We start from the raw sequence: 15448 nt of genomic DNA on the forward strand, positions 1-15448 counted from the left end.
AACAGTTTCCAGGGAGACAGACAGCAGGCTCCAAGACCTTATTTCACAGTAACAAATTTGGAGTTGGAAGGGATCTCACAGATTATTTAATTTTTCCATTAGATTCTATGTTCCTTGAGGGCAGGGCTGTGCAATACTTTCACTTTTCTTTGTACTCACAGTCTTTAGCACAAAGACTGAAACCTAGTAAATGGTTAATAAATCTTAATGGGTACCAGCAAACTGATACAGTGTACTCTCCATTTTTATACAGATAAGGAGACAGATCTAGAGAGGTTCTTTCTGTGACTTGCCCAATCTGAGAAGCCAAAAGTTGAGGAGTCAGGATAGGATCACAGGTTTCTTGATTCCAAATTCAGTAGTCTTCAATAGCTGAGTCGGGGGAGCACTTTGGTCCCAGTCTCAAGCGCTGTTTACATAGTCAAAGGGTTTTGCTGTTTTGTTTTGGATACAATTCTAACTTGATAGGACACCTTGACACAATTTCAGAAGGGTCCTATCTAAAAGAGACTGACAGATGACTTTTTCTCCAATCCGGAAGAAGTTTCTCTGGCAATCACACTCTACTACATTTCCCTTCAAATTCCTTCCTACTTTTCCTGCTAAAGTTATTCATTATTAATCTCTATTTCCTCTTGTGCCGTAACTTGTAGGACTCTAGTTTTTGGATCCCTCTTAGCACATAAGGCAGAGCTGAGTGGAAAATCTTTGCCAAGAAAACTCCAAAAAAAAAAGCATCAGATATGAATGAAATGACTCAATAACAAATGGGTACTGACTTTCAATGAAAACAGCTCTGGCTCCTAAATCAAGGTTTGTATACTGGGAAGTTTTAATTGTCTTTTGAGTTATATGCTATTTTTATCCCCCACTTTACAAATGAGGAAACAGGCAGATAGATGAAGTAATTTGCTAAGGCATCACAGAATATTTGAGGCAGAATTTAAATTCTGTGTTCATAACTGATATATTAAGTGTTGCTGTAGCAAATAAAATGAGTCACTCTGCTGTACTATTAAAGACTCTCCAACCTTAACTAGGTTAGTGCTCAGCAAACAGACATAATCTTACCTGACCCTGATTTCAAACCTTTCCAGGTCAATAAGACCTTCTTAAACTGGCATAGCCATCCGAGAAGGTTGGAAGCCCTATTTAGTCTAGTCCAATTTTTATGTAGACTGTATGTTAGAGTTGAATTCTAATATACAGTTGGAGAACTACTCACCATTAATCATCTAAGAGTGTGCTTTTTCCAATAATTTTAAAAATCATATTCACAAATATAGTATAGGCATCCAATAGATAATTTAAGGTTAAGAGATAGAAACATAAAACATTTTCAGGCAAAATATACCACATCTCTGCCATTCTCTCCATATACTTAAAGGACAATTGCTCTCTACTCACAGATGACAACACAAAATGTTAGGTACAATCTAGCTGAGGAAGTAGAGAATACTTACTTTGGTGGATCTTTCATTGTTGTAGATCTTATAAAGGAACAAGAGAGGGCATATTTGTTTTGACTGATTTTAATAAGACCACTTCTGAGGCAAAAGTCCTATAATGACAACAAGAGCAGCCATTTGATCAGTAATGGTCCACATTCAGAAACATTTCTACCCCATCTGCCCCATTCTACTAGTGAGCAAAGCTCACTATGCCATTCTCCTTAATAGGATAAGTCTGAAGAGAGCAGCTCAAAGGCAGGGTTAAGAATCAGTTCATTGTTTTATTGATTCACTCATCAAAGTCTTCTTTGACTCATCTCTGACCTTCCCCCCCAAGGAGAGATTTACTTCCAAATTCATTCAGCCCTCTACTCCTTTTCACACATCTGCCCCTTACTCTCTATTTCCAACATTCTTTGCTTAGGTCAGACTCTGGTTATATCTTTCCCAGCCTTGTTCTTTGCCAAGCTTCCTATGACCAGCACAATCTCTCCTCTGTTCTTTCCACAATTTGTCCAAGGCTGCATCTTATTTGTCCATTTTTTTTAATTGTGCTTTTTACATCCCTAATGTTTCTCATTTTGTCCATAACCAGTGCTCTATAGTCCATCAGGATATGATGGGCTATTTTGCATTCTTAATTGTAGTTCAATTAATCCTCCAATCACCAGAGTTCTCCCCCCCACAACCAATTACCATCTTGTATTTAACTACCTTATGTTTAATCTGAATACACACACACACACACACACACACACACACACACACACATATATATATGAAACTTGACTTCACCTCCTTCCTGCTGTCTTAGTATGAACTCATTGTCTTTGTATCCCCAGTGCCTAGCACAGGAGTCTAATAAATGATTTCTGATTGTTGGATTAAGCTTTCCCTATGCCTTTTACCTATGTCTTTAATCATTCCAAATTTATATGTTTTTCATACTCTTGCCAGTAAACCTCCAAAAGAAGTGCCATATGTCTAGATTTACTACCCCTTTGAATATAGTTATTCCACTGTTTCAGTATGTATAATCTTAAGAATGAAAGTAATGGGGAGATTATATAGTGTTCTTGTGATAGTGGTTGTTTCTTGGCTGGCACTCATCACAAGAAGTTCTTAATCCAATTAGCCAACCAATCTTGGTAGTGATTCTAGTGCATTTTAAAATACAACTCTCCTTGCTTGGATGTCAGCAGAACATGATCCCATTTTTTTCCCTGTAAACATGGAATCTTTATGTTGTTGATTGTAGCTAGCACATGATGCATTTATTCTGTAATATCATAAGACACCATTATGATGACTATTTCCTAAATTGTTCTACCTTTTTTCCATAGCTTTCTTTCAGCCCAGTGTCATTGTGTAGATGCATGCCTACTTACTCTTCTGTTGTTACATTTCAAAACAGTATAGACTCTGTCAGATGACTGATCTTCTTTGGGTACTGCTGTGATAATAGCTGGAACATAGAAATAATATCCTTTCCGTATCACAATTTTGGCAAATACATAATCTCCAACCTGTACAGAAAAATATTTTTGCATATGATAAGGCTTTTAGAATAAATACAAGTTAGCATACTTTTAGACAACAAAAAAATGTTTCAAAAGTTTTAATTACCACATGTTAATGCTGAAAATCCAAGTATAACATGGAGGACAGAGCTCAAGGCAGGAAGACCCAAGATTGAATTCTATCTCTGACACATACCAACTATGTGACTGTGGGCAAATCATTTAAATTCTCATGTTGTTAGTAAACTCTCTCATGTTATCATATTGCAGGCAAAAGATCATCCTGAAAGAGTAGAGGAAGTTTCCTCACCTGAGGTTTTCCTATACTAACGAAACCAGATATGCAGATCCTATGATTATAGTTACACTAAAAAATTGTAATATGACAAACAATAGAAATTAGTTTTTCTAGATTATCAGGATGATAGCTAGAGCAGAGTCCTGATAATTTCAAAACACTCTCTGAAGGTCAGATCTGCATCTGCAGAATCATATTCATTTCTGGAAGTCACATTCAAAGAGAGATACTGATAAACCAGAGTCCTTCCAGAAGAAATGGGACTTGACACAATGTCATTTTAGAAATTCTAGAAAGAGTTGGGTAAATTTATGACCAGAATCAAAGAAGATTAAGACATGCTGGCTTCAGCAGTTAGGTGGTAGAATAGATAGAGTACCTGACTGCACTACAGTTATCTTTGACAAGGAAACCCCAAATGTGGGTTTTACTGAGTCAGGCACAACTGAAACAACTTAATAACAAATGATATCCAAATAAATTACAGATAAAAAAACAGACCCCGTGAGACTAAAAGGTCACATGGTTTATAAATGATCAGCAAGAAGTGTATGAACACAAAACTTTTCCCATAGTTGCTATTGCTAGCTTTATTTCCCTCAATCCTATATCCCCCCCACTCCCATTTATTCTATTCTCTCTTCACCCTGTCCTTCCTTCAAAAGTGTGTTGTATCTGACTACCCTCTCCCACAATCTTCTCCCTCTCATCTACACACCCCTTCTCCACTCCCCTCATCCCATTTCTAAATCTCTTCTATTTTCCTCTAGGATAAGATAGATTTCTATACCTAATTGAGTATGTATATTATTCCCTCTCTTGAGCCAGTTCTAAGGAAAGTAAGGTTTACTCACTCTCCCTCTTCCATTTCACTTCAAAAACTTTGTTTCTTTTATATTAAATTACTTACCCCAATCTACCTCTCCTTACCCTATCTTCCAGTACATTTCTTTCTCACCCATTAACTCCATCTTTTAAATTTTATACCTTTAAATTCAACTCCTCAATTGTGCCTTTTGAGAAGGTTCATATGAGTTATCAGTATCATCTTCCTATGCAAGCATACAAGCAATTCAACAACATTAAGTCAGTCCCTCTTGATTTTCCCTTCCTGTTCACCTTCTCTATGCTTCACCTGAGTCCTATACTTGAAGATCAGACATTCTGGTCATTTCATCAGGAAAAGTCTGAAACTCCCCTATTTCACTGAATATCCATCTTTTCCCCTGAAAGGGGCTGTTCAGTTTTGCTGGGTACTTGATTCTTGGTTGTAATACAAGTTTTTTTGCCTTCCATGTTTTCCAAGTCCTGTGAGCCTATAATGTAGAAGTTCCTAAATCTTGTATTGGCCTGACTGTGGTCCATGATATTTGAACTGTTTCTTTCTGACTGCTTGCCAATATTTTCTCCTTGACTTGGGGTGTTCTGAAATTTGGCTATATGTTTCCTGGCAGTTTTCATTTTGGGATCTCTTTCAGGTGGTGATTGATAGATTCTTTCAATTTCTATTTTACCGTCTGCTTCTAGGATAATCAGGGAAGTTTTCCTGGAGAATTTCTTTAAAAATGAAACATTTTTTTGATCATGACTTGTACTCCAATTATTTTTAAATTATTTCTTCTGGATCTGTTTTCCAGGTCAGTTTCTTTTCCAATGAAATATTCACATTTTCTTCTAGTTTTTCATTCTTTTGTTTTATTGCTTCTTGATTTCTCACAAAGTCATCAGCTTCCCTTAGCTCCAGTCTACATTTTAAGAAATTATTTTCTTCAGAGAATTTTTGAATCTCCTTTTCCATCTGGCCAATTCTGGTTTTTAAGGCATTCTCCTCTCTGGTCATTTGAACTACTTTTTTCATTTGACTCAAGCTAGATTTTAAGATATTTTCTTCAGTATGTTTTTGCATTTCCTTCAAGTTGCTGACTTGGTTTTCATGATTTTCCTACATCACTCTCATTTCTTTTCCCAATTTTTCTCTACCTCCCTTACTTGATTTTCAAAATCTGTTTTGAACTCTTCCATAGCCTGAGACCAATTATATTTTTCTTGGAGATGTGTATTCAAAAGTTTTGACTTAGTTATCTTCTGAGTGTAAATTTTGATCGTCCATAGGACCAAAGTAATTGCTTATGGTCAGATTTTTTTCCTTCTGTTATTTGTTCATTTTCCCAGCCTATGAACTGATTTTAACTCTTTGTTAAGGTGGGGCTCTGCTTCTTTCCCAACCTTCTGAAGCTTACAGCTGTTTTCAGGAACACCCCTACTAGGGAGCCTGCAAGTTCTCAATTCCTCCAAGGTTATGAGAGGTAAGGCTTTCTCTCCTGGCCTGTGTTCTGATCTGTGGATCAGAAAGCACCCCTTTCTGTCCTGGAACCCTGAGAAGAATCCCTGTTCTGCTCAGGCAGTAAGCTATATTGTGCTTCTGTTCCTTTTCTTGAGACTGGGGCCCCAGATTGAGACCTGGATCTGAATATTTACAAAGACACAGGGATACCAATGAGACTTCTGCAATCTCCCTCAACTCCTTACCATCTGTGGACTGAGAACTCTAGGGGGAAAGGTCTGTGGCTGAGGCTTGTGCTGGACTGGGCTCCACTCTCACCCTGATGTGGCAAAGATTTCCTGCTGAGCTTCCAAGCTGTCCTTGGCCATCCCTGAATTGAGAGGGCTGGAAAATGCCACTACTGTCAGACTCAGGCATCCCCAGGGACCAAGGCACCCTGGAGTATGTTCCTGGAGGACTGGAGCTTGTTCACTCCATGACCAGGATTGCACTGAGGGGCCTTTCTAACCTCAAGAGTAACAGACCCTTCCCCAAGGATCCTGTCTTGGGATGGAAAATTGTTTCACTCAATATTTTTGTGGGTTCTGTCACTCTAGAATTTAGTTAGAGTAGTCATTATTTAAAGATATTTGGAGAGGTATGGGGAGAGATCATGGGAGGTCTTTGCCTTTACTCCACCATCTTGGCTATGCCCCAGTAATTTTTTTCCCCTGAACGCAAAACTCCACACCACCAAAGGATTGACACATTGAGAAGACCTGCTGCTTTCATCTTACTGATGTTATACCCAACTGAAAGTAATATCCTAGAGAACATTGTATACATCTCCTTTGCCTCGTAACATCCCACTTTTAAATTATTTACTTATATGCAAGTCATGTTTCCCTATGACAATAAAACAAACAATAATTAAGATTAAGAACTATATTATTTTCAGTCTTTGGATCTCCAATACCAGTGATTGTGCCTTGCATGATCCTTAACTTGAACTGAATTATATAAACTACTAAAAACTGATAAAAGTTACCCCAAGGAACATTTCAGCTCCCCATAAGAAATAGCGTCCTAACAATTACAGATGACTCAAAATGAAACAGGCTGCCTTAGGAAACTCTTCCATTGAAATTCTGCTTTGATGGGATTCTGTCCAAGAGATCAACTAACCAACTAATCACTCTAACAATCAATAAATATTCTTGAGTATTTACAATGTGCCAGGCACATTGATAGGCAAAGAGGATAAACTAGAAATTGACCTCCAAGATCTCTTTCAACTCTGAATTCAATACTTTTTTGACTGACTGTTGACTCACCAATCAAGTAATAATTAAAACTATCCAATCATTGTGAAACTTTAAGCTTTCCAAAGCTTGTTTCTCCATTTTTAAAAACCACCAATTGACTGCTTAGAATTAGGGTAGTATTAGGGATAGGTGATCAGACCCACTTTTATGAATTCATAACTAAATGAAAAAATACCATGATGTCACAAATATCATCCAAATGTGTAATATAAACTTCTGAGGGCTACTTATGCTTTGTTTTAAGATATAGAAGGTATGGTTAGTTAAATACAATGCCAAGGGAAAGCAATGGAATGTACACTGGACATAAATTACTTTTAATTTATTCTTGTAAAGTTAAAAACAAAAGAATGACATATCATGGGCAAATTACAACTCCTGTGTTACTGTACATATTGTTGGAAACAAGGTAATCTTTTTTTGAAAAGCAAGTCAATATGATTATTTTTTTACAATGTATGGAGTTAATTAGGCAACTATAAATTATTGAGAAGAAAATTAAACACAGAAAAAAGAGCTAATATTTCTTCAACATATCAATCAAGAGTCATACTTTACACTCAAGAACACAAGTGTGGTGGTATCATCTGTGACTTTCATGCTATACCAAATTATCAAATGAACAAAGTGAACAGGAAAAGGTAGCTTAAAGAATTGCTAATTTTCCTACCTGTAGAACTGGACAAGGCATAGCACCTCCCACTGGAGTAATGAATACGACGGGCACGACTTGAATTTCTCCATATTTGAACTGCACAAGTGCATGTGTGGGGCCAACACATCTTAAAACAGTGCCTGAAATGAATCATTTTTTAAAAAAGACATTTTTAAAGCTATATTCTACATGTTTCAAGTAACTTCATAAATTCTGTTGGCCACTAAATGGGCATTAGTCACATAACATTCCTTCTATCCATAGAAGTGGGAAAAGAATTACAGAAGCTCAGATTAGAAGAGTCTTCATAGACTAATATTTGTTTTTCTCTAGAGGAAGTAAGTTTGCAAATGTGGATAGGTTCATTTTTTTGTATTTTTGTCTGCCAGTACATAGCATGGTGCCTGGTGCCTGGTGCCTTGCAGAGGGTTCATTCAATAAAGGTGTTAGTTGATCAATTAATGAATTGAAATAAGGAGAACTCTTGGATACCTGTCCTTTCTGAACAGCTTTAATTGTTAGGAATTTTTTTCCTTACCTCAGGCTTTGCAATCCAATACAGTAGGAAAAGGACAGTGGAGACTAAAGGACCTAGGCTGGAAGCCCACCTCCAAAGTCCACTATTCAAGAGGAGCAAGTGTGACTTTGGGGAAATCATTTACTCTCTTTGAATCTTTGTATTTATCTGCAGTGAGGGGATCATAGTAAATGGTCTCTAGTAACCCATCCAACTCTAGATCATGTATCTAAGAATCTTTGAAACTAAAACTGACTTTCTACCATTTCTATCCTTTTGTGGAGTCAAATAAAACTAAATCGAGGCTGTTCACTATGACTGCCCATTGAATATTTAAAGATAACTAATTTCCCCTAAGTCTTTTCTTCTCCATAGTTCTTTCAACCAAACCATATATGGCATGATCCTGAGGTCCCCTCACTTTTCTGCTTGTCCTCCACTGAGCATGCTCTAGCTTACTGATTTCTTTCCTAAGACTATCGCTAAGGGTTGAATTCATTTAATAACTCTTGTACAAGAAATTATCATTTTTTGGTCTCATACAATATTTTACAACTGAAGAATCTGAAGCATTTTACAAGCAGTTATAAAATACAGTGACATGGGCATCAATATAAATAAACAGAGGCCTAGAGAATTTCCATGACTTATGCTGAACAGCGACAAATATTTGGAGCCCCTAGGAAATACAATGGATAGACTGCCAGACCTGAAGCCAGGAAAACTTCTTTTTCTGAGTTCAAATTTGGCTTCAGAAACTTACTAGCTGCATGAATTTGAGTGAGTCACTTAATCTCTTATTTGCCTCAGTTTCCTTATCTGTAAAATGAGTGAAGGAGGAAGTGGCAAACCACTGTGGTTTGCCAAGAATACTCCAAATGAGGTCACAAAGAGGTAGACATGATTGAATAACAGCAGCAGCAGCAATGCAAAAAGCAAATATCCTACCAAATGAAAAGCTTATTCACATATACATGAAATCTCTTCCTCTAGGAAGGATCCAGTTGCCTTCCACTCAAGTAATTTATATTAAATAAAGTACCTCAGGGATCAGTGGAGTTCTACATGCTCCTAAACAGGAATCTTTTCTTCAATATTCCTAACAAGTTGGAGCAACCTTCACCTAACCACCACCAGTGAAGAAGAGCTTACTATGACTTGAGGGAGTACCTCACACTTTTGGAGAGGCTTAATTTTTATTCATCTATTTTAGTATCCTTTATATTAGTCTGTCAGGATAAAAAAAATGGTATTTTTAGGGGAAAGGGGAAAGAGGGTATTTTTAAGAAAAAAAAAAGCCTATGCTTTCCCCAAAATCCTTTTCTCAAAACTAAATAAAAGTTCTAATGGTAAAGAAATAGGAAAGATGACCAGGTTAAATAAACCAATGTGCCCTCTGCACCAAAATTTACAACTAAAAACTAATTAAGAAACTAAAAATGCTGAGTGTTCCCTTGTGGTATAGCTGCCATCAAAGCGGGCACTGTAATGGAACAAGAAAATTCCTGGACTGAGGTTGAGGGGGTCTGGCAGTCAGCCTAACTGAATTTATGCTCCCCATTAAAAGGAGGTCATAATTTTTAAGGGATATTTTAGAAGCAGATATACTTAACATGGCAGCTACAGTTGTGCACAGAATTCCTTTCATAGATAGAAAATGTGTACACAAGTCTCCATTGTCCTTCAGAACAACACATCTGGCATCCTGGCTGTGATCAACCTCTTACTGCCCCAAATAGACTTGGCCAACTGTATTTATATGCTACAAAAGAAACCAGGTGTTAATTTTCTGCCTTGACCCCAGCTCCAACATCTCTTATTTCATTGAGTGTTATGAGGCCAAGATTTTTTTTAAATCAAACCATTTGTTGCTTTTTCCTTAAATTTTAGACTAAAATATTCAACTTAATTTTAAATGAAAATAATAAAAATACCCAATCAACAAGTAGTATTCACTATACGTTGTGACAGGCACTCTGCTGGCTATTTAGAGATACAAAGATTGTCAATTCCACAACCCAAAGTGGGGCTTAAGGGGCAGCTAGGTGGCCCAGAGGATAAAGTACTGGCCCTGGAGTCAGGAGTACCTGGGTTCAAATCCAGTCTCAGACACTTATTACCTAGCTGTGTGGTCTTGGGCAAGCCACTTCACCCCATTTGCCTTGCAAAAAGACCTAAGAGTCTAGATAAAACAAGAGTTGAAGTTTAAGTGATGTTTTACATACATTACTGCAGCTACTTCTTCAGTTTATTTAGTATTTATTCTCATTTTGTACAAATAATTTTTTATACATTAATAAAATATTCTTGTTTAAAACAGTCACATAAAGTAGGTAGGTAGGCAGGTAGGTAGGCAAGCATCTCTATTTTACAGTTGTTGATATCTAGAGGGGAATGGTAGGATGGCTAAGGTCAAGTAGCCAATCAGTTACAGAGCTTTTCATTGCTCTTCCCACTAAATCTGGCTGTCTGCCTAGCTCAGTCATGGCATGCTTCAGAGAGGTCTCATCACCTATAAAAACAATATTTGACTGCTATAGAAATATGTTCTGTGTATCTTCACATAGATGAGGGCATTATATGCTTGACTCCTCAAAGGATGGGAGAGGTACAACAAGAGGGACAGAGAGAATTTGGAACTCAAAAAATTTTTAAGTTGAAATTTTAAAGGTTTAAAAAAAAATGTTATACATTTCTAAAATGGAGGAAGTATATCTTTCTATAGATTAGGAAAGACAGAAGCCTCTATTTCATCTTTTAAGCTTTTTCAAAGTATAATCCTCATAATAACCTTGTGAAATGGTTCCCTTTGGTAAGGGGAAGGAGTGGAGAGGGACAAAGGAAAAGTTCTGGGACCTGTGGATTTTCTAAGTTTGTGTGAGAACCAACAACACCACTCCCATCACTCCAACCCAATAATGCAGACCAGCATCTCCTGTAATTTTTATTCCCCCCAAAATTGCTTGGGACACTGAAAGACTCTTGGGGTCAACCTTAGAGGTTCTTTCGAGTCCAACCAACTCATCTTAAAGTTGAAAAATCCAAGGTCCAGGGAAATAAAAGAACTTGCCTGGGCACATGCAGCTGGTATGGGTCAGGTAGAAGACTTGAATTTATGCCATATTATTTCTCAGATCTTCTAAAGTCAAGTAATCAATCCAGGATCCCTCACATGGAGTCACATGTCAGTTTACTGGATGAAAAATCAGGAAGGCAGCCTAATCTCATATCCCATTTCTGATAATTCTAGTTCTCTCTGGACCTTGTCTCCCCCTTCTCTAAAATGAAGGTGGTCATATCTGTAGTACCTAGTTTGTTCTAAGGCTTGTTGAAAGGAACAAATGAAGTTATCCGTGTCTATAAAATGGGCTTTTTTAAAAGCCAAATTATAGAGCTTTGCAAAACCTTAAAATGTTATGTCACTGTCAGCTACTCTTTTAAGGTTATGGATACAAGTCCTGTCCATGTGATCTTAAAAAGATTATTTCTCTTCCTGGGTCATTTTTTGCTCATCTATAAAAAAAAGAAAGTTGGATTATAAAATCTTGACTCTTTCCAGTTCTAAGGTTTATGATCTAATAATCCAGGTCTCTGTTCTAATTTTAATTCCAGTATTTTTTTCACTCTGCCACACACTCTCTCATATGTTATTTTTCAGTTTTTGTTTAGGGTGCTCTACCGGTTAACTGAGAGGCTTTCTCACACTGCATCTTCCTGTGGTGGGCAAACCAAACCACAACATAGCTAGTAGAACACTTTATTCATTTAATGATTACTGATTCCCTCTAGCATGTGAGAATTCTTGCTGTGATGGTCAAGATGTTTGAAATGTTGTTCAGTCATTTTTCAGCTATGTCCAACTCTTTGTGCACTCATTTGGGGATTTCCTTGGCAAAGATACTAGAATGGTTTGCCATTTCCTTCTCTAGCTCATTTTACATATTAAGAAACTGAGGCAAAAATGTTGCAGTGACTTGCTCAGGGCCACATAGCTATGAAGAGTGAGTTCAGATTTGAACCTACAAAGATGAATCTTCTTTTGACTCCCATCTCTATCCACTATGACACCTAAATACCCAAGTTTGCTTTAGTAATAATAAGTAGTAGGATCTTGCAGTGGATAGCATATTGAAGGAGGAGTCACGAGGAACTTTGTTTGAAACCTGCCTCACATTAATTCTCTGAGCTTGGATTAAGTCCCTTAATGGGGCTCAATTTCCTTATTTGCAAAATGGTAATAATAAAAGCAGCTACTTGACAGGGTGGTTGTGAGGATCAGATGAAATTACTTATGTCAAGCACTTTATAAACTTTTATTAGTATAACAAACTAACATTTTTACCACTTAGCACAATGCATTTGACTTGATCTGATTTGATTTTATCTGGCCTCATCCTTTGATTTAGGGAACAATTATTCCAATACTCTTCATTATTTCTTCTGCCCCTACTACACCTTAAAACTGATTCATTATCACCAAAGTAATTCTAAAACTTTCAAATAATATTATCTTTGCAATATTATCTTCAGATATCTATTCTCAATAAAAATGGTACAGGTAAAATGAAAGAATCTTATCAAGTTTAAAAAATAAAAGTGTGATAACATTCTAGACAATTCAAACTCTTTCCCAAAGGGTATACCTAAAAATACAGCGAAGGTTTTTAAAAATAATCACTTAATCCAGTTAAACAACCCTTTACTAACTGGTTAATTATCAGTTAGTTTCAAAGTTGACTAATTGCTTGACTAAATTGCAACTGGTTTCTGTACAGGATAATCATGAACACAAGACCAAAACTACTGGTGTTAGTTCTTGATGTCTCTTGATCACATGAGAAAAGAAGTGAAAAAATAAAGATGTTAATATTAACATGAAGTTTAATAAAGAAAAATGTAAAATCTTTTCCTTAGATTCAAAAATCAGTTTCATAAGAAGTGCAAGAAAGAGAGAAATGATTAAGTAGAAGTTTGTCTGAAAAAAATGATCACAAAACTTATTGTGATAGTGTCAAGTAATATGCAAGTAAGCTAATGTTGACTTTGGTCTACACTGAGAAAGAAAGAAATGAGGTAGTGATGATTCAGCCAGACTACATCTGTAACTGTGTTTAGTTCCAGGTACCATAGGAAAATGAAGTTAACCCATGTATTAAACACCTACTATGTTTCTGGTACTGTGTTAAGCACTAGTATTAAAAAAAGGAAAAGCAAAGCAAATAAAAAACTAGCCCCTATCCTCATAATGCTCAAAGTCTTAAGCAGAAGTGGGGAAATTTTCTGCTAATGGTTGTTTTGATAACATCATTCACAGGCCAAACAAAATCATAACATAAAAATTATCCTGCATTTGGTCAAATATTTAATCATTTCATCCCTTAAAAACTCTTAGATTTATTGAATTTCGAGTCCTGCTTGTGGTTGCTATGGCAGCACAGACCAAATGTATTCACAGACTTTATATGACCTTTGAATCAGACAGTCTCTGCCCTTGTCTAAAAGGAGAGACAACACAAAAACAACTACATACAAATAAGATGTATCTATCTATATATCTATATCTATATCTATATGTGTGTGTGTGTGTGTGTGTGTGTGTGTGTATATATATATATATATATATATATATATATATATATGCAGAAAGAATAAATTGGGGGGTGCCCAGAGGAAAACATATGGTAAAGGACCTTGAGTTTATTATATCAGCAGAGTATTGGTTTAAGGAAATGCAGGTATTCAATCTGAAAAGGAGCAGCCTTAGGAATGAGTACATATGATAGAACTCTTCAAGGATTTGAAGGGCTATTCCATGAGGGCTTGAGCAGAGGGGTAATAAGTTGAAATGAGAAGTAGAAGTAGCAAAGGGACAAGTGTGAGCTAGATGTCAGGAAAAATCTGTCAATAATTACAACTCTCCAAAAACAGAGGGTCTATCTCAGGACTTGGTGTGTTCCTCTTTCTTAAAGTCTTCCAATGAAGATGAGATGATCACTCCTTGGGCATGTCATAGTACAAGGTACTGAGGTACAAGTTGGTCACAAGTTCCTTCTGTTTCTGAAATTATAATTCTGTGATTTATTGCTGATTTGCCATCAATAAAAAATATATTGTCCTTTCCTCAAGGGATTCCCATGTTCTCCACCCTCAAGTAGGATTGGTCTCTGATTCATTTCCTCAACTCACAACTATTGTGATAAGATAGTTGAGTCCTTCAAATTCTGCTAGTATACTAAAGTAGTAAACTATTATTAACTGGGTTTTTTACCCTAGAGGAGAGAACATCTAGTATGGATGGACTTAGTGGATAATAAATGCCTTCCAAGTATTTGAAGAGTTGTCTTGTGGGAAGGGTCATTAGATTATTCCTCTTAGGTCCAGAGGGTAGAACTAGGAGCACTGGATAGAAAAGAAAGAGGCAGATCAATTCAGGATAAGGAAAGATTCCTAAGCATTAGATCTATCCTTTGGTAAAATGCTCTACTTTCAAGTCAAAGGAGATCTTCAAGATGAAACTGAATAATTTGCTTCAGAAATGCACTGGACATTGCTTTGCTTAGTTCTGGTACATAGCAGGCACTTAATGCCTACTGACTGACTAGAAGGATCATAGACCAACAGAAAGAGCCCTGGCTTTGAAATCAGAAGACCTGTATTCAAGTCTTCAGTCTCTCAGTTACTACTCATGTGATCTTGTACAAATCACTCAACCTCTCCTGGCTTAGTTTCTTCATCTGTAAAATGAAAGAGTTAGATTGTGACCACTGAGATCCCTTCTAACCCTAAACATATGCTCCTATGATCTTTTTTGAAATCATTAAAAGACCAAGAGTTGATCCAAGTCTCTCATTTTGCAGATGAGGAAACCAGTTTTCTCATCCAAGGTTATAGTAAATGCCAGATCTGAGTTTCCAAACTAGGCCTTTTGACTCCAAATCCAACATTCTTTCCCCTGTACCATTCCAGTCCTAAGATGCTGTGACTTGATCCTGAGCCAGCAGGTTGAAGTCCAAATTGCTTCAGCCTTACTGTTTGGCTTTCAAATTATTCTCAATTGACTTTATATAAACAAGTTGAATAAATCAGAAAGAGTTTTTTTCAACCCAGAAAGATGTTTTAATACAATTACAACCTGAGCAACCTTGAGCCCTAGAGAAAGTGAATCGAGGTTCCAGGAACTGCCTTGCCTCCCTTCCCTTTGTTTCAAGACCAGTTGTAAGGTATAAACTCATAGGGCTCCTTTTAAGCCATGATTCCAATTTATTCTCACAAAGTAAGTTCCAAGACAAATTTGCTAAGTTTACAAATCAAATTGTTCCAGTTGTCAGCCCCATATCTGCCTTCTGGGAACTGAAAAAAATTCAGCTAATGTCTGTCTGTCTGTAGCTGTCATCCTAGGTTAAGAGATTCTAGAATTAC

At 36.7% G+C, this 15448-nt stretch overlaps 1 protein-coding gene across 1 annotated transcript in view; it reads right to left on the minus strand.

Annotated features, from left to right (window-relative positions):
- Positions 1-15448, minus strand: part of VWA3B (von Willebrand factor A domain containing 3B) — a 237656-nt gene that overhangs the window by 8447 nt on the left and 213761 nt on the right. The window contains exons 26-28 of the mRNA XM_074213732.1: positions 7528-7652; positions 2840-2977; positions 1464-1561 (exon numbers count right to left, since the gene is read on the minus strand). Of these exons, the coding sequence (XP_074069833.1) occupies positions 1464-1561; positions 2840-2977; positions 7528-7652 (361 nt within the window). The remainder of the gene's footprint in view (positions 1-1463; positions 1562-2839; positions 2978-7527; positions 7653-15448) is intronic.

The sequence above is a fragment of the Macrotis lagotis genome, chromosome 1, assembly GCF_037893015.1.
Source record: "Macrotis lagotis isolate mMagLag1 chromosome 1, bilby.v1.9.chrom.fasta, whole genome shotgun sequence".
Classification (NCBI taxonomy): domain Eukaryota; kingdom Metazoa; phylum Chordata; class Mammalia; order Peramelemorphia; family Peramelidae; genus Macrotis; species Macrotis lagotis.